Source organism: Marmota marmota, unplaced genomic scaffold (assembly GCF_001458135.2).
Source record: "Marmota marmota marmota unplaced genomic scaffold, marMar, whole genome shotgun sequence".
NCBI lineage: Eukaryota > Metazoa > Chordata > Mammalia > Rodentia > Sciuridae > Marmota > Marmota marmota.
In genome coordinates this window covers 12,239,940-12,263,977 of record NW_026000211.1, presented here as the reverse complement: position 1 = coordinate 12,263,977, position 24,038 = coordinate 12,239,940, and the positions used below count along the sequence as shown (strand labels likewise).

The window sequence follows — 24,038 nt, the reverse complement described above, 5'->3', positions numbered from 1 at the left end:
AGGGATTGCTCCTTCTGAAAACCTTCTTTGCATCCCTGTGTGGGCCTCCATCTTGTAGAGGTCACCAAGATGATGGCGACTGGGAGTAGGACTGGGAGGGGAAAGGCAGATAAGGAGAGCACCATGAGCCGAGGTCCAGAGAACCGTTAAACAATAACATGAAACACCCTGAAGAATCCCTTCACCGCCATAACCCTGCAAAACCAAACTCCATCCTCTCTGCCTGATATCTTGGGTTCCAGAAGGACAAGGGCCATTTAGGACACCTAATAGAGAACAAGAAGGCAGGATGCGCTCTTTTCCAAGACATGTTTAAATGGGACAAATAGGCTTCATGACCCAGGAATGAATCCTGCTCACAGCTTCCAAGAAAATATTTATTATTTTAAGAAATGCCAGTAGAATCTGGACTGCTTATATCATCTTAGATACCTGTGTTTCATCTGTCAAAGGTTATTTGTAAACTTTTGACTGCTCTCTCTCAAAGCTATTTATTCTGTGTCCACCCTGTGCTTGGTGCCAGGGATCCAATAAGACATTGCATATTCTTTAATAGTTTAAGAGCCTCATACAATGTGACCCCAGGTGACCAGGTGTCTGCTTCTGGCATCTCTCATATACAGGTATGGGAATTTTTAAGTAATGGAATTTTGACCATGATTTATAGAAAAAGAAACAGGCTGTTCTTTTGGTATTTGCACATTAATACCAAGCCATAAATGCTTTTGTATAATTAATATTAAATATTTTTGTTACTACATGTTCTCCTAATCCTTTTATCTGATTAAAATAAATCTGAGCCTGGCACGGTGGTGTACGCCTGTAACCCCAGTGGCTCGGGAGGCTGAGACAGGAGGATTGTGAGTTCAAAGCCAGCTTCAGCAATGGTGAGGCACTAAGCAACTCAGTGAGACCCTGTCTCTAAATAAAATACAAAATAGGGCTGGGGATGTGGCTCAGTGGTCAAGTGCCCCTGAGTTCAATCCCCAGTACCAAAAAAAAAAGTATCTGTACTTAACTATGGCATATTAATACAGTTTACCTGAGAAATGTATTCTTTCCATGGCTAAAGTAAGATAAAAACTGTTTTTTTAAAATTGATTAATTGTAAGTGAAATTCTGTAATCATAACATTTTAGTAAAAAGAAATCCAACGACTCATAAATTAAAAAGAAAACTTTTAGGACACAGTACAGAAACACACATACAACAGAAGCAAAATCTTCAACAGACTATGAGCAATCTGCTCAAATACATTCTTATTCCATTTTAGTCTGTTGTATGCACATTTTTCTAAAAAAAAATTTTTTTTGCTGATTAGCAATCCATAAATTTATTTTACTCTCCACTATAGGTCAAGATGTATGTTTGAAAAAACACCAAAACATTACCTGCTGATGAGTCATTATCCCCCCTGGGGATATATTCAAGGACCCTCAGTGGATGCCAGAAACCAGGGATAACATGGAACCCCTTATATAATCATACGCCATATTGGTCAACAACAGATGGCATATGTGATGATGGTCCCATAATATTACATTGTCTGGTGATGTAGTGGTCATCTTAGTTTGTATCAGTAACTGTGAGGTTCACACGATGAAGAAATGAACTAACAACATATTTCTCAAGACTTTATCTCTGTTATTAATCTGTGAATGATTGTGCTGTGTTTTATTCCACACATGTGTGCCTGTGATAAAGTTTAATTCATAAATTAGGCACAATAAAATAATAGCTAATAATGGAACAATTTTAACAGTATACTACAGTAAAAGTTATGTAAATGTGGTCTTTCTCTCTCTCTCAAAATATGGTATTGCACCTTTTCATTTAAAGAATGCCCCTTATGGTTTCTCTTTGGCATGTCTGAAATTAACAATATCATTATTCTCATACTTTGGGGCCATTATTAAGTAAAATAAGAGTTACTTGAAAACAAGCATTGTGATGCCATGTTAGTGGGTCTGATTACCAAGGCAGCTTCTAAATGACTCACCAGCAGGTAATATACACAGTGTGGATACACTAGACAAAGGGATGATTCACATCCTGGGCAGGACAGAACAGGACAATGTGAGATTTTTATCATGCTGTTCAGAATGGTGCACATTGTTTATTTCTGGAATTTTCCATTTAATATTTTCAGACCAAAGCTGATCACATGTCACTCAACTGTGGATAAATGGGTTTCCTATATGAAATATACACCTTGAGTCACTCTGCATTGAGACTGAAGTTGTTAGGCAATATTCAGATGAGTTTTATCATATACCCACTTTGCCTAGCAAAATACTAAGACCACTTTTCAGGAACATACTCTAACAAAACAAAGTTATGCAAGCATTTTTACTACAGTGTCACTTATAAGATTGAGGACCATATAACTTTGGTAAGAGAAGTATGTTTAAATTATGATACATCTGTTTATGTGAAGGAACACCCAACATGCAAGCATTTTTTTTAAATGTCATTTGTATTTATTGACATTATTTTAAGTGGAAAAAAGACTAAAAATAATATATAAAGAATGAATTTCTTTTTGTAAATAGTTAAAGCATGTTTACATATTTAAAAAACGAGGGGAAATAAATGACAAAATGTATGAAAGAACAAAATTTGGGTAACTGGTTGTTAGACTCTCTTTAGGGGCGGGTGGTAACTGAAATAGTGCTGAACTTCCCTTGATCTCTGGACCTGAGGCAGCCATCTTGGAACTATGAGACTACAGACATTTAGCTTCATGCTAAAACAAAGCAGCAGGATAGAAAAACTCAGGGTTTTAAAAATAATGTTGTTAAGCACCTGAACCACCATAAAGTACATCTTACATAATACAAATAAATTCTACTCTTAGCACATTCTCTATTATTTGCAACAAGTGTTTCTAACTGACACAAAATAATCATAGCTGACTTTTTCTATTTTTGTCATTGCTTATCCAAATTAACCATACTGTTCCAAAACAATTTAATTCCTTCTGTAACAAGAAACCAAAAACTTTTTTAAAAAAATTTTGTTATATATGACAGCAGAAGACACTACAATTCATATTACACATATAGAGCACAATTTTCATATCTCTGGTTGTACACCAAGAACTTATTTTTAGTGATCACTTTCCAACTCCCTTCTAATATATCAATTAGAACATAAAACTCTGCTGTATGAATATATTACTACTTGTCTGTTATATAGTTACTGGACATATAGGTTGTTGCCAGTTCTTAAATGGTACAGATAATGCTGACATAAACACTTTTGTGTGTGTTCTTTGGTGTACCTAGGTATACATTTCTGATGGGATATGTGTATAAGTAGAATTGCTAGATTTGGGGTACCTGCGTGTTGAGCTTTATTAGATAATGCCAAGGAGATTTTAACTTATATATCAATTTGCTCCCATAAGCCCCTTATGATCCACACTGTTACCAACATTTGAATTTGTTTATTTTTTAAAATTAACCATTTTCCATGTTAGGGGGTGTAGTTAGGGGTCTCTGGAGAAGCAGAACCAATAGGAGACCTATGTGTTAGAAGAGATTTATTATGAGGAGTTGGCTTTTATGATTATGGAGACTTAAGAATCTCTCCATCTGCCATTTGTAAGTTGGACCATCAGGAAAGTTGATGGCTGTCATTTAGTCCCAGTTCAAAAGCCTGAGAACCATGAGTATGGAGAGCAGAAGATTATATCCTGCTGCAGCAATCAGGCAGGACGAGGGAGTTCCTCTTTCCTCTGCGTTTTGTTCTGTTTGGGCCCTCAATGGATTAGATGATACTCCTTCACAGAAATGTGTCTATTTTATTTACATTTTTCAAATACATTGACACAACATATTGATCTTCCCCCTTTTCCATCTTACTATTGATTATTTGTGACTTCTCTCTTTATTTCTTGATGATAAGTTTTCTCAGAGTTTCATTCGTTTTACTTTATTTTTCAAAGAATAAACGTGACCCTGGGTGCAGTGGCACCAACCTATAATCCCAGCAACTGGGGAGGCTGAGGCAGGAGAATTGCAAGTTCAAGGCCAGCCTCAGCAACTTAGTGGAGACCTTATCTCAAAATTAAAAAGGGCTGAGGATGTAGCTCAGTGGTAGAGTGTCCCTGAGTTCGATCCCTAGTACCAAAACAAAAGAAAACAAAATAAAAAGTATAAATATGGCTTTGGTTCTCTTTATTGTATGTTTGTTTCTATTTTATTCATTTCTGCTTATATATTCATTATTTCCTTCTTTCTATTTTGGGGGAATTTAATTTGCTTTGAGCTGGAGGCTCAGGTCACTGTTTTTCAGCCCTTTTATCTAATACATGCATCTATGACTATTAATTCCTGGTAAGCATGACTTTGGTTTTATCCCACTTATCCTACTATATCATATGTAGTATTTTCTGTATCCCTCAGCGAGGGTGTTTTCTCAATTTCCAAGTTTTTCTTTGAACCGTGGGATATTTAAAAGTTTCTGGTTATTTTCAAAATACACAAAGACTTAAAATTATTTTTATTATTGATTATAGTTAATTGTACTATAATCAGAGACACATTATATATGATATCAGACTTTTCCAATTTGTTGACAAGTGCATGATGGCTAGCATGTCATTTTTGATAAATGATCATGGGCATTTGAAAATAATGTGTCTTCAGCAATTGCTGGATGTAGCATTCTAGTAATATCAATTAGCTAAGCTTGTTAATTATGTTGTAAAAATTCTCTATCTTCCAATTTTTGTTCTCTTATTCTACCAGCTAAAAAAAAAAATGGGGTAAGATCATCCCCTACTAGCATTGTTTGTTTATCTATATCTCCTTTTAGTTTGGCCAGATTTTGCTCTATTTGTTTTTAGAGTGTATAATTAAGAATTTTACAATTTAGAATTGTTACATCTTCTTGGTGGATTGAACTTTATATCAACATGAAATGTCTTTAACTTAAAAATCTTCTAGATTTAGTGTCTGTATTGTTTGATACTAATATGGCTGTAGCAGCTCTTCTTTGGTGTTTGTATGGGGTATCTTTCAAAGATGCTATTACTTTGTGTGTAGTTAGATTTAATGTTTATCTTTCATGAGCAGCTTGTATTAATTTTTATTTTAATCCCGTGTGTTGATAGTTGTTTTTAATGTAAATTCTATTAAAGTTTAAAACAGCATAAAATAATGAATAAATCATAAGTTTAATGAATTCAGCACTCAGATCAGGAAACAGAATGTTACCATCAGACACAGGGGTCCCATGACCCCTTATAGTCCTGTTCTCCTAAGGGTAAAGACTAGTCTAGCACTCGGCATTAGTATTGACTCCTTTGAACTTTATGTAAATGTAATCACTCAGAATAATTGGGATACTTAATAAAAATATTAGTAAAAATTTACATTTAATATATTAACTGATACCTTTACATTTAAATCAAACATTTAGTTATGTCTTATATCTGTCACATATTTAATAACTTTTCTCTCGATTCCTATTGAATTAAACACTATTATTACTCTTGTATCATATTTTTCCTCCAAGAACTTGCTATTTATACATTTTGATTGATTTCTTTTTTGCAAAGTGCCCTAGAGACTGATAAAAAATCGAAACATTGGTCTATTAAAATCTAACATATATTTCTACTTCCATGACTTTCCAGACAATGTAAGAATGATAGAACAATTTAACTTTTGAATAAATTTTATATTTCTCTCATCTTCTGTGCTTCTGTTGCCTTGTATTTTAATTCATGAAATCTTTATCATCATTATTCTTAGTGCATGTTTACCCACATATTTACCTTTTCTGTTGTTCCTCATTCCTTCCTCCATTTCTTTGCTTCCACCTGTGACCATTTTCCCTTTGCCTGAAGAATTTTGTTTTTCCCTTATTTCAGACATGCAGGCAATAAATTCTCAGTTTTCTATCCCTAGAAAAAGACTTTATTATACCTTCACTTTTGAAGGATATTTTCATTGGATATAAATTTTAACTTGATAATTGTTTTCTTTTATTGCTTTGAGGATATTATTCCATTGTCCTCCTGGGTTCCAGTATTTCTGCTGGAAATTTGGTTGTCTTTTCTCATCATTTGCCCCTTTGAACAATTTCCTCTGGTTGCTTTTAAGATTTTCTCATTGTCTTTGGTTTTCAGCAGTCCTGAAATTCATGATATTCTTTCCTGAGTTTCCTAGCACTGCTTCAATCTATGGTTTGATATTACTGGTTAGTGGGAAAATTCTTATTCTTTATCTCTCAAATGTTACTTCTGTCCCATTCTCCTCTCCTCCTGTGATCTTTTCAGTCTCATACATCTCTTACATTCTTTTTCGCCTTTTGATCTTTTTTCCTTTTCACATTTAAGCTGGATAGCTGTCTTCAGTCTTAAAATTCCTTTTTTAAAGAAAGAGATTCTAATTTACTAGTTCAAGTCTCCATTTCACCCTTGAGTTCTTTTTTCATACTTTTTCTAAAGTACATGTCTGATATCTGGTCTTTTGAGTCTATTGTCTGCTTAATTTCTCTTGGTGCTTTTGGTAAGGATTCATTTTCTATATTCTGGCTATTTTTTATTGAGTGCTGCATATTGTATATGAAAAAGTGTGGATATTATTTCATACCCCACATACCGTTTATCTTCTCCTAGAAAACATATGCTTTTGCTTACGGTGGGCACTTAGGATATGGGTAGGCAACCTCTAGCCAGAATGGATTTAATCAGAGATTAAGATGATTCAAAACTCAGCCTTGTCTTTATGAAGACTTCCCCACTTATCTACTTCTTGCTCATTCTTGCTCTTAGATGTTGTCCTTTATTGTCCCAGCTGAAAGTGCGGGACATTCAGTGGGTCTCTTCTCCTTGGTGGGTCTGAACTCAAATTTTTGTCCTTTCCTCATCCTAAGACTGCTGAAAGTATGGTTCAGTTTCTTAGCTCTCAACTACTGCTTTTGATGTCAGGATTTTACTGTAGTAGAGACATGGTATTAATTCCAAATATAGCTCTTTCTCTATATCTTCATATATCTGTCATCTATCATATATACACATGCATACACATAGTCCAGAAGCTTTTCTGGTTCATGGGAAGACAAATTGTTCTAAAGCAATTTAACCTGTCACTGTACCAAGTAGAATCCCAAATTTTAACAAGTAATTTTAAAATATAAAAAAATATGTATTTTGTAAGAAGTTGCCTGTTAATGAAAGAAACAGAGACACTTTTAAAAATTAATTCATTGGGCTGGGCTATAGCTCAGTTGGGAGAGTGCTTGCCTCACATGCACAAGGCCTGGAGTTCAGTCCCCAGCACCACACACTCAAAAAATTAATTCATATATCCATGGATAAATGACTGACTCCAGAATGAAACAAGTTCAGAATCAATTCTATTTCTGTTTGTTAAATGTAAGTGTTAAGAAAGGTGTTCACATAAATAAGTAAATGTAAGAGAAGTATTTGTACCAATGTCATTCAGTTCTTTGAAAGTCAAAATTCACACAATGATCTATCATAAATTTTAAAATAATATTCAGATGACAACTAAATTAAATTGTTATTAAATAATTTAAGAGAAAACATTTAGAAAGTACCTGTTATTTGAAAATTTTTGTTACTTTTTCACCAGATTAGTTTATGTTTGAAACATTTACACCAATATTTTGGTGCTGGAGGCTTTTATGTTCTTGTATATCAATGAGAGCAGAAATGTACCTTTATGAGATTCTTGAGGGGTAAAAGATATTCTTTCTTATGTAAGATAGGAAAAGGACATGTTTTCCATTAGGATAATTTTAGCAATAAATATGAAAGTTGAAGGTCTTAAAACTATACCCTTTCAATTATTTTTGCTCCTAGAAATCCTTGAGAATTCACTTTGAAGAACTCTGAAGCGGAACAGGAGGCAGTAGTATCTCTGTTCTACAGAAACTGTAAGGTCCAAAAAGCAACAGAGTACAAGGTGTTGTTGGGAATTGGATGTGAGAAATGATATATGACTGACTTTTGGGGGTCATCTCACAACTCAAGTTCTATAAGCAGAGCAGAGAGAAAAAGAACCTTTACAGCAGAACCAATTGGACACTGTAGCTTACTATCTATTTGGAGTGCCAGACAGTGGGGTGAGAAATCATATCCGAATACGTCAGATATTGTCTGAATGCAAATCCTGCAGTCACCATTAATTTGGAGGGAAGTTATGGATTTCCCTGCACCCCTGGGAAAGAGCTGGATCAGAACCTAATTAGACAAAGACTGGGGTTAAGTGCATCCGTCTGCTCTGTGTGTCCAGAATGATCTCTCCTGGGTGAAATCTCAAATGGAAAAACATTTCACCTTATTGCTAACATTAAAACCCAGAATGAATAAATGGTAAAGGAAAGTCAGCAAGAAATGACAGGGACAGTGTAATGGGATATGGAGCAAATTGAATTGGTGGTTTTAGAACCAAGTTAATTCTTCCTAATAAGCCTGAGTGGGTGCTCTGTTTTGTTTTCCTTAGTTTTTCTGGTAGAAATCAGCCAACTGCAAGGATTGTGTGGGTCCATGAGGCAGCTCTTTTCTTAGGAGCCTGTGGGCCCCTTTCCTGGACCTACCACAGTCTCAATCTGTGAATGTGAGAGAGGACCGCTCAACCTCTAGACTGCTGCCCCCAGCCATTTTTGTGGCTTCACAGACAGTGTGGATTTTGGTCCACTGAGGTGATTACAGGTCACCCCAGCATGACTGAGGAAAGCACAGGTTTCTGAATCTCTGTCTCAGGGTTGTGAGGACATGATCAGCAAAGGCAATGGCCAGGGAGTCAGATTTTGGCTTCAAGATACCTTTGAGGACATGTTCTTTCTACACTTCATTTTGTTTCCTCATCATTCCCAGGAAAATTCCAAGAGAATTGCCTTAAGTAGGGTTCCTTTCTTGGGATCTACTCTTGTCTTTGTCTAGAGTCTACTTTTCTGCTGGATATTCCCACCTAATGCTGTCTCTTATATATAAATATATCCTGAGCAGGAAATAGAGAGTTGGAGGGAATCAAAGGATAACCAACAAGTGCCGCCACTATGCCCATGTACCTTTGTGCAAAAAATAAATTCTAAAGACATTTTTTTTCAAAACAATTAACTTCCATCCATCAGAAAAATTTTCAATAAACTTATTTTTTCACTGCACTGCCGTGGATCCCAAAATTGACAAAACAAATAGACAAATCTATAATGTCTATGATGTGCACGATGCCCCCATACTTGTGGCATCCTTGTGCAATTAACAGTTTCACAGCCATACCCAGCAGCCTATATCAAACCACACTCTTTTGTATTCGAGATTAAAAAAAAAAAAAGCCTCAGATAGGTGAAGTGAATGTCCCAAGGTCTCCCTGTCTGCTAGCCATCAGATCTTCCAGCTCTGGTACTTTCCCATGGTTTACACTCTTTTCCTGAATGTCCCTTGCTTCCTGGCGACATTCTCCAAGGACCACCAAGTTGAGCCCGTAAAAATCACATTTCTCTGAACTTTCCTCGAGCACAGGTCTCGCCTTCCAAGTGTAACTCTTGCTTGCCAACTTTGACACATCTTGGAACAATAACTCCTGTGAGCTGCATTTTATGTGATGTGAGACAGGTGTGCAACTGTTGAATACATGTCTCAAGAGAGCTTATTAAAACAGCTAAGCCAATTAACTCTCATAGAAACACGTAACCTTTTCCAGGAAAATACATCTGAGGAGCAGGAGCTTGTGGGAACAAGTCCTTGGGGGAAAGCACGGCCTTTGATCTCAGAGACCCTTTCCCCAGGGTTGGCCTGGCCCCCTGGGGGGAAGGAGACCTATGGCAGTAGCTCTCTTCTGGAGGAGGGAGGTGGGTTAGTTGGAGCACAGGATACCCCTGGAGACTGGCCTTGTGTACAGAGGTGAGAGCAAGCTGCAGAAGATAAATTAGATGACAGGCAGCTCATCCATTAGAGCGGATTCTGAAAACTCAACCGAACATGACCCATTGGGCATAAAGTGACTAATAGGAAACCAAGGTGAGAGGGGAAGTATGTGTCCCCCAGGCTGAGTCTCTGCTTAATGAGGCCAAAGGTAGGTTTTAATCTTGGTATTTTCTAGTTAATTTGAAGTCAGGAAAAATGTCTGGCCCAGGGTCAGGGACTAGACTCCTCCCATGGGACGAGATGAGGAATGAATGGTGGCTCCTGGGGTAGGGAGGGAGTGCTGTGCTACCTCTCTGCAATCCTTGGGTAAATAACCTGGAAGTCAGCTCTGCTGGACTAGCCATCAGTGGTCATGCTGTTGGGGACAAGAAGTTTCACCTATGCATTGGTCATATACACAGTTCACTTTGACCACTGGTTTCTGCCCCCAAACCCCGAGACATCATCCCGCTGTGTTCTCCTCCCCTCTCCATGGACTTGGTACCTGACTCCCTCTGTCCATCTCTTCCCTGGGAATCCCATTTCCTGTCCTTACTGGCTCTCATGGCCTATCCCAGAATTCTCTTGTCTGGGGTATGGCAAATTGCATCTGTGTCCCATGTATCTGGAATAAAGCCACCCCCCCAAAATGGTCATGGAATAAACAAATCAATGAACAGTGTAGCCAGTTGATTTCCAAATTGCTTTTTTAGAGGAAGCCCTTTTGGCAAATGGATTCTGGTCATCCCCTGTCTCTGCAACACAAAAGCCCCTGAGACATGACTGAGAAGCTAGGGGAGTTGAATGCAAGTTGAAAACCTCCTGTAGAAGTTCTCCAGTGAAGAGAACTATTCTTCTTTGTAGACTCCCAGAAAACAAGCTATTCGTCCAAGAATATATGGAGTAATATGCAGTTGAGTTGAAATAAATTAGGAACAAAGAAATTTGCTGAAAATAGTTTGATTAACACACCAATTTGATCAAAACTGCTTAGTTTCTTTCCATACAGTCAATCCTGGGTATCCTCAAGGGATTGGCTCCAGGGACCCCCTGAGGATACCAAGGCACATGCTTGAGTCCCTCATGTTAAATGGCATAGTATACATGCCATACACCTATACACACCCTCCTGCATACTTTACATTACATTTAGATTACTTGTAATATCTAATACAATGTAACTGTACATGTTCCCAGAGGTTGACTAGTGATGTCTAGAAACCTTTAGAATGTTTGGAAATTTGAACTTGTCTTTGACTCTTAAAGCATGACTTTTTCTTGTACTATAAATATTCCTAGAAATATGTTCATATGTTCACTCAACACCCTATTAAAATCTATAATAATATAATTGATATGAATTATATTATATTATAATATAGATAGACATACATATATGTAGTATAATAATATATAGATTTATTATATATAAAATTTTTTTATTATATATAAATATATATATAACCTATATAGAATCTAATATGACCTATTCTAATGTCTATTATAACCACATCATGTACCTTGTTGGGTAAATGTCTATTTCTCCTTCCTGAGGAAATGTGCCTTGTTTATAACTGAATATTAAAAACTCCTAAGAGGATTCACTGATTAGAATAAAAAGAGATACTTTTTCACAATTTTTCCTGTTTGATTGAAAATTGTCTTTGTAGAAAAAAAATCATGCACATTTTATTATTTTTACATTGCTTTCTTCAAAACCAGTAGTAGATGATACACAATCATCATTGTCACAATTGAAGTCAAGACTCCATTGCAACAGATTGAAATTAAAGGACATCCTGGGGTTATGATTATGGGTGTTTCTTTCATCTAATTTGGAAAGTGGTGGAGAAATTTAACACCTACAATGTTCAGAGTTTGCCAGTAAAGTCTCAGTTGATAAATCCAATCCTCTCTTCGCAGTCCTCATCAAGGTCAGTGACGTTAAACACTGATGATGACCACACTCCTCTTGAAATCATATTATTTTGGTCTCTGTAACAATGAGTGTCAACAGATTTCACCTGGTGTCACTATCTCCATGACACTCTCCTCCTCTCTCAGATGAGAGTGATACTGCCTTATGGAGTGACATCAGACGTCACTTTCTTTCACGATACTTTTCAAAACTCTCCTGTTTTTCTCTCCTGCTTCTCGGGAGAAGCAGCCAGAGTACATTTTGAGATGGAGTGTGATTCTGTCATTTCCTCTCCTCTCTGAGCCCCATATCCACTGACTCAACACCTCAAGGTCATCTCAGAGGCAATGTTCTTTTGCTTCCAAACTGAACCTCTTTCAGTTTTTCCAATTTCAGCACAGAACTATCATCCACATAGTTCTGTAAACCAGAAATCAAGTGTCCTACCTTTCACTGTCCAATCCCTTAATCCCCAAACCAATCCATCACCAGGTCCTGGCAAATTAATTCCTAAATATGTCTCCAATCCAGTCTCATATCTGCTAGGACCTTAACACATGCCAGGCCTAGAAGACCAGCAATCGGAGGCCCATTCCCCCCCCCCCCCTTACCTCTGTCTCACCACCCTCTCAGATGTTAACTCACATCATTTTCCAGGGAAACTTATAACAACCTCTCAGATCAAACCAGACCCCTTATTATATGATGTCATAATATAATATACTTTTGACTATTATCCTTTCCATAATTGTACTTTTACATTTATTTGGGTAAGTGTTAGATTATTATCTGTCTCCATCTCTGTATGGTAAGTTCTCAGGAGGAGGGGTGCAGCATGAGGGGAGCCTGTATCTGGTTTAGCTCAAGGTTATCTTCTGAGAGCTCATGCCACAGTTTTGAGTCACACCCTTGAAAGATTTCTTTTTTTTTTTTACACAAATGGAGCACCACTTTTCATTTTTCTGGTTGTGCTTAATGTGGAGTCATACCATTCATGCAATCATATCCATACATAGGGTAATAATGTCCATCTCATTCCACTGTCTTCCTCCCCCAACTGCCTCCTTTCCCCTCCCTCCTCTCTGCCCAATCTAAAGTTCCTCCAAGATGTTTTGAGAATAGATTGGTCATGATTTATGAAGAACAGAAATTCATCCCTGGATTTCTCTCCAAGACTTTCTAGTCAACATAATGGACACTGCTGAGAGACTATGAGCTCTTTTGACCAAGATACTCTTTTGCAAGAGGAGACTGGATGTGTTGGAGAAATCGCTTCTGCAGTCAGCAGTCTAGGGAGGCAGCACCACCTCAATTTCTCTGCAGCAGAATTAGTTGACGCCTAGAAATCCTGCAGAAGGCTTTTGAAGATCTTTTTTTAAAGATAATCTCACACTTGAAATGTGAATTCATAATCTTTTTCTTGCTGACACAGACAGATAGCATCAGTGATGCAGAACTTGGCAAAGTTACTACCAAAGCAAATGATGCAGTGGGATTTCAATCCCAGGAATATTACAGAATTTTGACCCAAGCCTGTCCTTGCCAGACAACATTAATTATAGCAGCTTAGGTTTGAGAGTTTAAATGGGTTTTTTAAAACACATTTTACATCATATAAAAACAAAACTAATCAAATATCATAGGTATATGTGTGCTACTGTGTAAAAAATTACTTGTCACTCCTAATCATGATAGTGTCTGGCATTATATGAGCACAAAATTTCAAATGTAGTATACGTTGGTGTATTTTATGGAATGGAGAACTGTAGATTTTCTTTTTGAGGTGCTGGATATCTAATGTGTGTTAAGCAAGTGCTCTACCATTGAGCTACATCCCCAGCCCTGAGAGTTCCCTACAGAAGTTTTTAATTCACAAGTGTTGGAACCAACCAAATATGTAGTGAGTTTCCTTCTAGTTCTTACATAAGTCTCAAGGTCTAATGTCAAACTGGTGATACTATTGAGAAATTTACTGGCTATTAAGATCTTTTTTATTTGCATTGTCAAATATCTGCCTTACAAAAAATCCAGTACAAAGGTTTGGTGTCATTTGCAGAGGCAAAGACTTATGTATAATGTTGGCTCATAGCTTTGTATGATGGTTTTTGGGCTGTTTCCCTGTGCTTGAGAATATGGACCTACAATCAGCCTGATAGAAGCATAGCAAGGATCCACTATTGCTGGAAAGAGGAAAAAGCTGTAGATGATCCATAATTCTTGACCAATAGCTAAGATGTGCCTCTTATTTGTCTAGATAAAGTCTCCTTGATTATAACAACCTGAACTTGATAGGAGATGAGTTGGATACTCACCTAATAACTTCCCACCTAGCCCACCTCTGAAAAATGATGGATGGAAGACAGATGGCAATATGTGTTTCTCTCCATAGAGGGTGTCTTACTGGTCTCAACGCCTGCACAAGACAGGAAGAGGCCAATGGAAGAGCCCAGACCCACACCCAACATCTTCCCACATGACATATGAGTGGTTGCATCCAAGTCTTCCTAACTACTTGTCTGTAGGGAGTTAACACTCCAAAATGCATGATGAAAGATATAAAATTGGAAGATCAAAGAATTTAACCACAGACTCTTAAAAGGTGGCTGTTTTTAATCCCCACCCTCTTTTTGTGCTTTGTGAGAGGTGAGACAATAAACTTTAAAACTGCCAGCACTGATGATCCAAGATGCTCAAACTCTTTCCACAGCAATTAATTAATTCACCAATTCCCTGATATCTCTTCCTTCCTCAAGGGCATCTTCTCTTGCTTTAAGTTGCTCTCCAGTTAAGAACTGGATATTTGAAGCTCTTCCTTTTGTCTCTCAAAAAAAAAAATTCCTTCAACATCAAACTGGAAGCGGTGCACTGAAGAATAAAATTAGTGAACAACACGTACTTAGGTCTTATCCTTTGCAGAATACTACGGGGTCCAAGTTATGCAGTTTAAGGCCTGGGATCATTTCCCGAGGTACATTTTCCCCTGTGTAGCTCAATGGTACCATTGGGTGGGGCTCTGAAGGGTCTGTTGACAATATTAAATGTCTCAGGATTTGAGGTGGGGCAGGCTGAACTCTTCACAACTGATTAATTTTTCAGTCTGCTGCTTTATCTACCTGACAGTACGACTTGAACTACTGCCATTTCTAAATTGCACTTCTAAATATTGACTTAATGGCGAGACTCAGTGTCATAACACAGCTCGCTGGAGCAGCGAAGATTTCCCAGGCCTCATCTAGAGGTCTGTACAATGTCCTGTGGGGAATAGAGAAGGAAGAGGAGGATTGAAGAAAAAAAAATAAAACCAAGTCCTGTTGAGAAAAGATGCAACTGCTCTTGACTTAATCTTACAGAGACAAATGGGAACACTCACCAGGCAGGCTATTGGATGAGGCTGGAGGGGACCAGGGCTGAGAGAGAAATGAAAGCAGTGACCGTGGATCCCTCAGCCAATAGCCAATAAGTATGTAAGATTACAGGGCAATGCTGGCTGGACTGTACAACACTCTCAGAGAGCCTTTACTTTGGTATCCAGTTTGAAGGCCTAGACCATATCCAAGGAACAAAAGGCTCTTTATCGAGACTTCAACATGGCTAAATCTTTAGCTCATCTTCATTTAGGTCACTGAGGAAATTCTGGGAAGTTATCTTTTTAGCTTCTTTCCTCTTGATTATTTAACACTATAACTGATCTGAAGGCATTTTTTGTCACATCCCATTAGCTGTTGAACTGTGAATCAGAAGAAGTGGTTGACTCCTTGCCCTTAAGGAGCCATTTTGGAGAAGCAATGAGAATTTTTTACATGCAAATTAGCTTTGAGATTTATTAGATACTCATTGATATATACATTCAGATTCTCCAAGATGATAGAAAGCATAATGCTCTGCAAGGCAGCAGAGAGAAGTTTGGGCTATGGAAACTGCCCCTCTTCAGGATTTCCCATCATCTTGCCATAGTATTGTCACTATATGCAAAAGTCTACCAACAGCAGATCGTGTGTGCATGACACATGCCCACTGGTCTCAACACCTTTGGTGGAGGGGGGTTATTGGAAAGGGGATCTTTAGAACATGAAGAACTTAAGTTTCAAGGTAAAGTGAAACTAACCAGATATGGAAGGAGGTCCTTATGGTTTTGTAGAGATATTCATCTTGATGTTCTTAGATTGGTTTTAAGGTGATCCCTAAGGCACTATGTCCAACCTATTCTCTCTCCTATGCCTATGCAGGTGGCCTCTTATATTTGTGAATAATCATGCTTCTGAGAATGATCTCACAGGTGCAGCAAAATCTTTTGATTTTAGACCTCATCACAATGGGCTTGACCATGAACTTAACCTCTGGTTAAGTCTCATATAAGAATGGCCCATGCATTTATTGGCTTCCTTCATCTAATATCCAATTCCTTGAAAAATTGAGTCTCCATTTGAGATAAGAGAGTCCTCCTAAATGTTTCCCTTTCTCAAAAGCTTCTCATGTCAGCCTAGGTGACTGCTATGGGTAGAATCCCAGGTGACCCCCAGAAACTATCTTCACTGGCAAGGCAAGGCAAGCCTGTGTTTGTTCTTCTGCCCAGTTTTAGCTTTCCACAGCCGGTTCCTGCTTCATGAGCCCACCTATGGATGCCTGTCACTGCTCTCTGGCATCTTCAAGATTCCTACCACACCCTGGTTGTGGGGCTGCTTTCTGTGGTCTCCATCTGTCTATGTTCTATGCTTCTCCGGGAGCTGGCACACCCTTGAGTGTCCTGAGCAGTTCTCCGGCGGCGTCCACCTCCAGACAGCATCCTCCAAACACCTGCTGAAGGCCCACACCCTAAGTGTGGGCCATCTGTGATTCAGCCTGTGCTTACTCATTCTTTGTACCACTCTCTCCTATCCCTGCCAGCTAGCCTTCCCCATAATCAGTCACACTCCACCCTCTCCCATAAACCACCGCACTCCTACAATTCTTTCAGCTGATGCTGCCCTCTGACCCAATCGAGTGAGATGCCATCAGCTACTTCTTCCCCTCTCCTATCAGGCTGCTTTTTATTTATGCCTTAATTTCTTCTAGGCCTCCCTTGATAACTTTGCCCATAATGGAAGTAATACAGCATTAAGAATTAGGTAAAAGTGTCCACAGCCATGTGCATGGAAAAGTCCAATGACCTACCAAAAGAGTGAATCCCACCACTGGGAAGATGACCGTGAGTTGATTATTTTGTTAGCTATAAATCCTCTCATCCTTAATAAAAGGTGAAGGATGAGAGAATCCCAAGGACTTCTCACTGTAGCCAAGGTAGTTTTCATGACCACTTACCTCATTGCAGTAAAATAATTTAGGATAACTTAGTCTCTTAATGATTTAAGATGTGCAGGAGGAGTCTTAACACAAAGGGACTTCATTTAATGCACTAACAAAAAGTTGTGAGTGGTTTGAATTCTCTTTTCTGTGTTGTAGGGGACTTCAAACATCTTTAGAAATGGTACACACCAAGTTATTTTGTTAAGGTCAATGAGACAATAATCAATCTCTCCTATATATCCAAAATTTTGCAAGTGAAAAATAGCTATAATATATTGAAGCAGTACTACTGAACCAAAGGAATCAATCGCCTACCAAAAGAGTGAATCCCACCACTGGGAAGACAATGACATTGTGTCTGGTCTAATGTTTCAAAGTACAAAAACAAAATTTAACAAAATGTGCTTATAAGATGTATTTCATAAGTAAACATCTCATTTTTCAAACCATGGCTTTGTTCTCCAACAAGAAGACTGTAATGCTTTCCCTCAGAGACTCAATGGTGTTTTGATTTGGAAGATAAGTAAGACCTGAAGATCAACACTCACCTGGCCAGTAGTACATGTAGACCTTCCTTTTGGCCTTAATCAGAGTGACCCACAGAGGTTCTGATCCATTCCACCAAAGAGGCATCAGGCTGTCTCTGTTGACACCGATGTCAAATGACTTGTTGGTTTTGGGATCCCACATGTAATTCCCAGTCATCTGATGGACCTCACAATGGCGCCCTACGTTAATGAGAAGGCAACGCTGTCAGTTTATCATTCTGGGTCTTTTCATTTTTATCGTTGTTTCTTGTTATAAAAGCTACCCCTGCTCATTGAGAAAATACAGAAGAGCATAATAATTGGCTTTGATTTTTTTTTAAATTATAGATATTTCTTCTTAGACTATGCCATAAAGGCAAATAATCCTGTGACATTCCCACTAATCGACTGAGGGTGAGATCACTTTGAGTGAAGCTAACCTGTCAAGTCTGAACTGTTTGAAGTCACACCGAGGACAGTGTGTGTTGAGTTTGGCCTTCTGTTCATGACTAGACATCTAAATCGGAATCAGTATAGAAACAGATTCCTGTGAGACTTGGGTTAGGTTCTCATTCCAGAGCTTTTCCTGTCTCCCTTCCACACCCCTCCCACACCCCAAGATCAGCGATCTTTCTCCTTTCTTGGATAAGAGGAGTTATTTCTTCAGTGCTGAACAATCACACAACCTATGACATTTGGAACAGAAGAGTAAAAAATAGATTCAACTTTGGAAAACAAAGCAAGAAAACAGCCCTCCAAATGGAGCATTCTATAGAAATGAGGGTTGGTCCTGCTGGGCACCCTCAGTCCCAGAAGAGAAGCCAGAAGTGAAAGACGCAAGCACTTGGATTCTTTTGAAACATTAGGCTTAAATTATTTATTTTGGAGCAATCTGTTACATCTTTAAAGTAAAAATAACACAAACATTGGCAAGTGCATCAAAAATTGCTGCAATTTTAGTGAGCGTCATTTGGCACCAGGATGAAACACTCTCCCCAAGCTCCCTAACTATGCTTAATCAAAGTGGCTTTTTTATTTGTTTGCTGTTGTTGTTTCTTCTTGCCCCCCCCCCTTTTATTTTTAAACAAAAATAACAACCACAAAACTACAATTTTGAAAATCTGCACACCAAAAATAACATAAAGGAAAAACATTTTATTTCATCACAGAAAGTAAGTCACTCCATAAACCATGCTTTGAATGCAAAGCCCAAAGATCCAAACAAAATGGTTTTTACCCAAAACTATAGCTGTGGTAGGTAAAGAGATTCAAATCTGAATAAACGGTCCCTATTTTCAAGTGGCTTGTGATTTAACGCTCAAGAGACAGTCTTCTGCATAAGAGATAGGCCTCCTGAGACCTAGGAAGCAGACCAAGTTGAAGCCTTAACCTGAGAAGCAGGGTCATCCTCACCCATGTTGCTGAGGATAACTTTTTCTAATTTTATTATATTTTATTTTTATTAACTAACTCATTAAGTGCAGACATATTTCTTACTGGTTCAACTCTGTTATCATTTTTAGTATTTGAAAGTCTAATAATGTTAAGGAAGCCCCTCTCACGGGTAAGGGTCCTTATTGATGTCTTTTATTCACCATAATACACTCCATATCAAAAACTTTTATCATCCTAATAATGCTTCCTCACCTCTCACAGGGCAAGGTAATCATGATAATATCCATTGGAAAATGTCTCCTTCCGTCTTTCCCTGTAGGTGATCTCTATTGTCCTCCCAAGTGCAGGGAGGGTATCTCACCGGGAGCTGCTGTGCACAGAAACTTAAAGGGTACAAAGTTGAAAGTGGTGAGAAAAGCATTACAGAGATCAGTGACCAAAGAAGAGTCCTAAATAAATCAGCAGCAGAAGACTTGAAGGACAAGGTATATTAGACATGGGAACCATGGGGAGGGAAAAACCAGTGGGAGGGGTAGAGCCATCTCTGCTTTCAAGTTTGAACTGTTTGGACCATTTTAGGTGACATAGATGAAACCCAAATAAAAGTGGGGGCCTTGTGTGATATAGTTTTTCACAAAGTGCTACATTCAAAGAAGGCAAAACCAACCAAAAATAATTGCTAAAGTACTTATAGATCCCCAAAACCCCACAAGATATCATTTGGAAAAATGTTCCTCTTCTTTTCAATCTTCTACTCGGCACTCTGAACCCCCAAGTATCCGAATTCTCTTTGCTCTTTAGGTAAAAATGAGGAGCCTCCTGTGAATCATAGAACTGTTTATGAATAGATTGCATCTGCATGTGGATTGGGGGAGAAAGGGAGAGAACATTCTGCTAGAGAATTTTTGTAGGGTGGAGTCTTTCTTTCAATAAGAAAGTCACCTCAGACTCCTCTGAGAGAGTTGGTTTCTTCTTGTGGATTGGCCTTGAGTTGAAACAGGAGGGTGCATTCTTCAAAGGCTGGATCGCAGATGCTGTCCCTGTCCCAGGGGCAGCCCTTTGTTCTGGAAGCCAGTAGGAAGCTTCATGCCTCTCATCCCATCTGCCCCAGGTGTCTCTTCCAACTGAACTGACCTTCCTTCCATGAATATAGTGAGGTTGGCAGTTTGTGTCTGTAACAGTCTAAGCCTGCTCTTATGCAGACTGGTTTACACACACACACACACACACACACACACACACACCCCGGGTAGAAGTGATGACTGAAAGAACAGAACAGAACAAAACAAAACACAATGTACTCGCTTCTGCAGCCCACAAGCGCTCATCTCCATATTCCTGCCTGACCCATATCTATTTTTGTACAATTGCAACTCTTGATTTTTCTGTGGTTTTTGCTTTCCAAACAGAGCTTTGCTATAGTTTGTTTTTTGGACCCTCGGCTCAAGGCTTTAGTAGACACTTTTCCTGACTTCCTCACAAAGCACAAATTTCAGGTGGGTTTTCAGGTATGATGTAAGGAACGTCTATTTCTGTTTCTCCTCCAGGACAACTCTGTAGGCCTCTAACATCTGTGCTTGCCTTTCACTAAGGGGTTCACAGAATAACTCCCACACCTAGAACAGGTGTATGAAAAAAAGCAGGAAATGATGCTTTCATTTTTTACTCCCCAAAGTCTTATTCGAGTGTGTTCTGATGTAATGCCCCTCACCAGAAGTTTTTAGCAAGTGTTCATAATCCTCTGCACCATGTTGTATGCCAAAGCACCGTAAATATCTGTCTTTCCATCCCATGAGAAAGCAGAGGATCATTTTATCTATAACTGATGGTCATAAAGACTTCCCTAAGATGAATCGGACTCCTTTGAACCCCCTCCTTGACTAGACCTGACCTTGGGCTTCCCTCTCTGACCTTGTGGAGTTCAGTTTGAGCAAGAATCCTGATAAGTCAGCTTAGGGAAAATCCTCCACCATCAGGTTCTGACCACCCTCAATCTTATTGCCCACCTGCCTCCAGCAAGAAGTCCCTCACCCCCATCATGCTCCTTGGCTATACATCCCCACTCTTCCTTATTTGTTTTTTGGAATATAGTCCAATTTCTCTTCCCACTACAAGATCCCATTTTGCAGTGGGTTCCTAGAACTATCACAATGAATTCCCCTTGAGTAGAGTCTGGCTTACCATCTTTAACAAGAATCATAAATAATTTTCCTTTATTTATTTACTTTTCATGTCTTTCAGCTTTTCTCATTATTTTTATTTAATGTATTAATTCCTTTTGTAGTTTATTTCTTCATTTATCTTTTTTATTTTTAAATTTCATTCAACATGCATCCTATGGCTTGGGTAGGGCGTGTCCTCCAAATGTTGATATACTGGAATCTTGGTCTCCAGTGTGGAGGTGTTGGGAGGTAGTGGAACCTTTAAAAAGTGGGTCAAGTGGGAGGTCATTAGGCCATAGGGCACCACCCTTGGAAGGGAATAATGTGGTTCTCCCAGGACCAGTTAGTTCTTGAGAGGACAGATTATTATAAAGCGAGATCACCCCACATGATTGGCCCCTTCCGCATAAGGCTCTTTCACTTTCTGCTTCTCCACCACGTTGTGATGCCATCAGGAGTTTCTTATCAGGATGCTGGTGCCAAGTTAGACCTTGTATCACCAGAATCATAAGCCAAATACATCTCTTTATAAGTTCTGCAGCCTTGGGTATTTTGTTACGGTGACCAAAAATGTATGAATACAGTGAAGTTATTAAGTCATTCACATGCTAGGCAGATAAAGATCAAAAGATTTGGTCTTTGTGTTTGACTAGCTTGCAGCCTGGTATGGACAACGATATGGCATAGTGGTTTGGGAAACAGACTTTGGAGTCAGACTACACAGGTTCCAATATAATCCCTTCTATTTACTATCTGCCTGATCTTGGTCAAGTAGCTTGGACGCTCTAAAACTTCAATTTCCTTATCTGAGTAATGGTCATGATAACAGTTATTGTGAAACATACAGATAAGCAGCCCTCCCTTGCATGGTACTATGGGATCATAAAAATGACCCTGCAAACCATGCAAAATTATTTTAATAATCTGTGGGGGAAATTACAATTGTTCCATGACCATTAAAATTTTTTATAAAACTATTTAAAGTTCTCTGTCAGCTACAACTGTATAGGGAGATGAAGAAAACAATAATATGATCATTTACTAGTGTATTGTAATTTAAAATATTAGAAACATTGAGAATTAATGAGTTAGGGTTAGGGTTAGAAAAAAAAAAACTTAGAAAAGATGATTTGAACAGCACTTGCTTGTCCTCCAAGATGGTTAACAGAAGTGGACTTTTTCCCTATACCTTGGTGAATTGTCCTACCCTTATATAAACACTTTTTATCCTCTGTGTTCTCCATGTCATGAAATACCCTCAAGAGTTCCTTAATGTGAAGCTTTGGCTGGTGTCACCTCCTCAGGGACATGTTCATCCTTCATGTCACACCCCCTTTCCTCATTTCTGTGGTTTGAATTTGGTTTGTCCTCCTAAGGTCCCTGGGCTGGAAGCTTGATCCTCAGAGCAGCTCTGTGCAGGTGGCGGGAGCTTTAAGTGACAGGGCCTGGGAGGGTGATTAGGTCACATGGCTCCACCCTCGTGAATGGATTGATGCTCTCATGGAAGTGGGTCAGGTCTTCTGTGACTAGATTAGTTCTCATAAGGACACATTGTTGGGCTGAGGTTGTAGCTCAGCAGTAGAGCACTTGTCTAGCATGTGCGAGGCACTGGGTTCAATCCTCAGCACTACATAAAAATAAATAAAATAAAGGTATTGTGTCCATTTACCACTAACAATATTTTTTTTTAAAAAAAAATAAGGAGCAAGTTGTTATAAAATGAGGTTATTCCATCCCTTGGCCTATTTTATATGCAGCTATATCCCTTTACATCTCTCTACTATATTGTGATGCAGCCAGGGAGCCCACCAGAACTAAAAAAAATAAAGGATGATTTTCATGGCAACAGTTGGGGTTGCCACATCCAGATTCAGAAACTAAATAGACCTCTTTACTTTATGAGTTGTCCAGCCTTAGCTATTTTGTTATAGCAGCACAAAAGGGACTAAGACACTCATTTACATCAATAAGTTCACCTTCACAAGGTTCTTCTGGGTACATGTTTAAAGCTTCTCAAAGGATGCCAATGTCAACATTCAGATGACCAATTATTTCTTCTATGATTCCATTTACATTTTATTCAAACCCTGCAAAGTAATTTTCCAGTGAAGTTAAAGTTTCTGCCCCCTTCACACCTAGCCCTTACTATTACTTTCTGTCATGATGCTTGCTTGAATGTTTTCAGTTGCTTGTTTCATGTCATATTTCTTCCAAAGCTCAATTTAAAAAAAAAAACATTTATAACCTCCCATTCTGGATCATTACCATGTCCAAAAGTACATCTAAAACAATCAGCTTTTTTAAAAAATTAAGATAATTTCTTGGCCTACTTGCTGGATTATTGAAATTGTTTTTATAGTAAAAAGCTAATTTTCACATATTCTTTCAAATGCCCAAAGGAATCATGGTGACCAGGTGTATTATCCAACAATAGTAATGCAATACGAGTGAAATTATATGGTTTTTATCATTGGAAATAAGGAGGCAACACAACTACATGCTTTACTGTCTGTGCAAGAGGAACAATCAATCACCAGCCAACTTTGAAAGAAGGGATGGAACTGGTCTCTAATCACGATGCACATTTTTTTTTTTTAATTTTTATTGTTGGTTGTTCAAAACATTACATAGTTCTTGACAAATCATATTTCACACTTTGATTCAAGTGGGTTATGAACTCCCATTTTTACCCCGTATACAGATTGCAGCATCACATCGGTTACACATCCACTGTTTTACATATTGCTATACTAGTGTCTGTTGTATTCTGCTGCCTTTCCTATCCTCTACTATCCCCCATCCCCTCCCCTCCCATCTTCTCTCTCTACCCCATCTACTGTAATTCATTTCTCCCCCTTGTTTTT

General features: G+C 38.4%; 1 protein-coding gene across 1 annotated transcript in view; it reads right to left on the bottom strand.

The window, feature by feature from the left end:
• The window catches only part of Enpp6 (ectonucleotide pyrophosphatase/phosphodiesterase 6), a 109,140-nt gene that overhangs the window by 45,260 nt on the left and 39,842 nt on the right, over positions 1–24,038 (bottom strand). Inside the window, exon 2 of the mRNA XM_015486076.2 lies at positions 17,639–17,818. Within this exon, the coding sequence (XP_015341562.1) occupies positions 17,639–17,818 (180 nt within the window). The remainder of the gene's footprint in view (positions 1–17,638; positions 17,819–24,038) is intronic.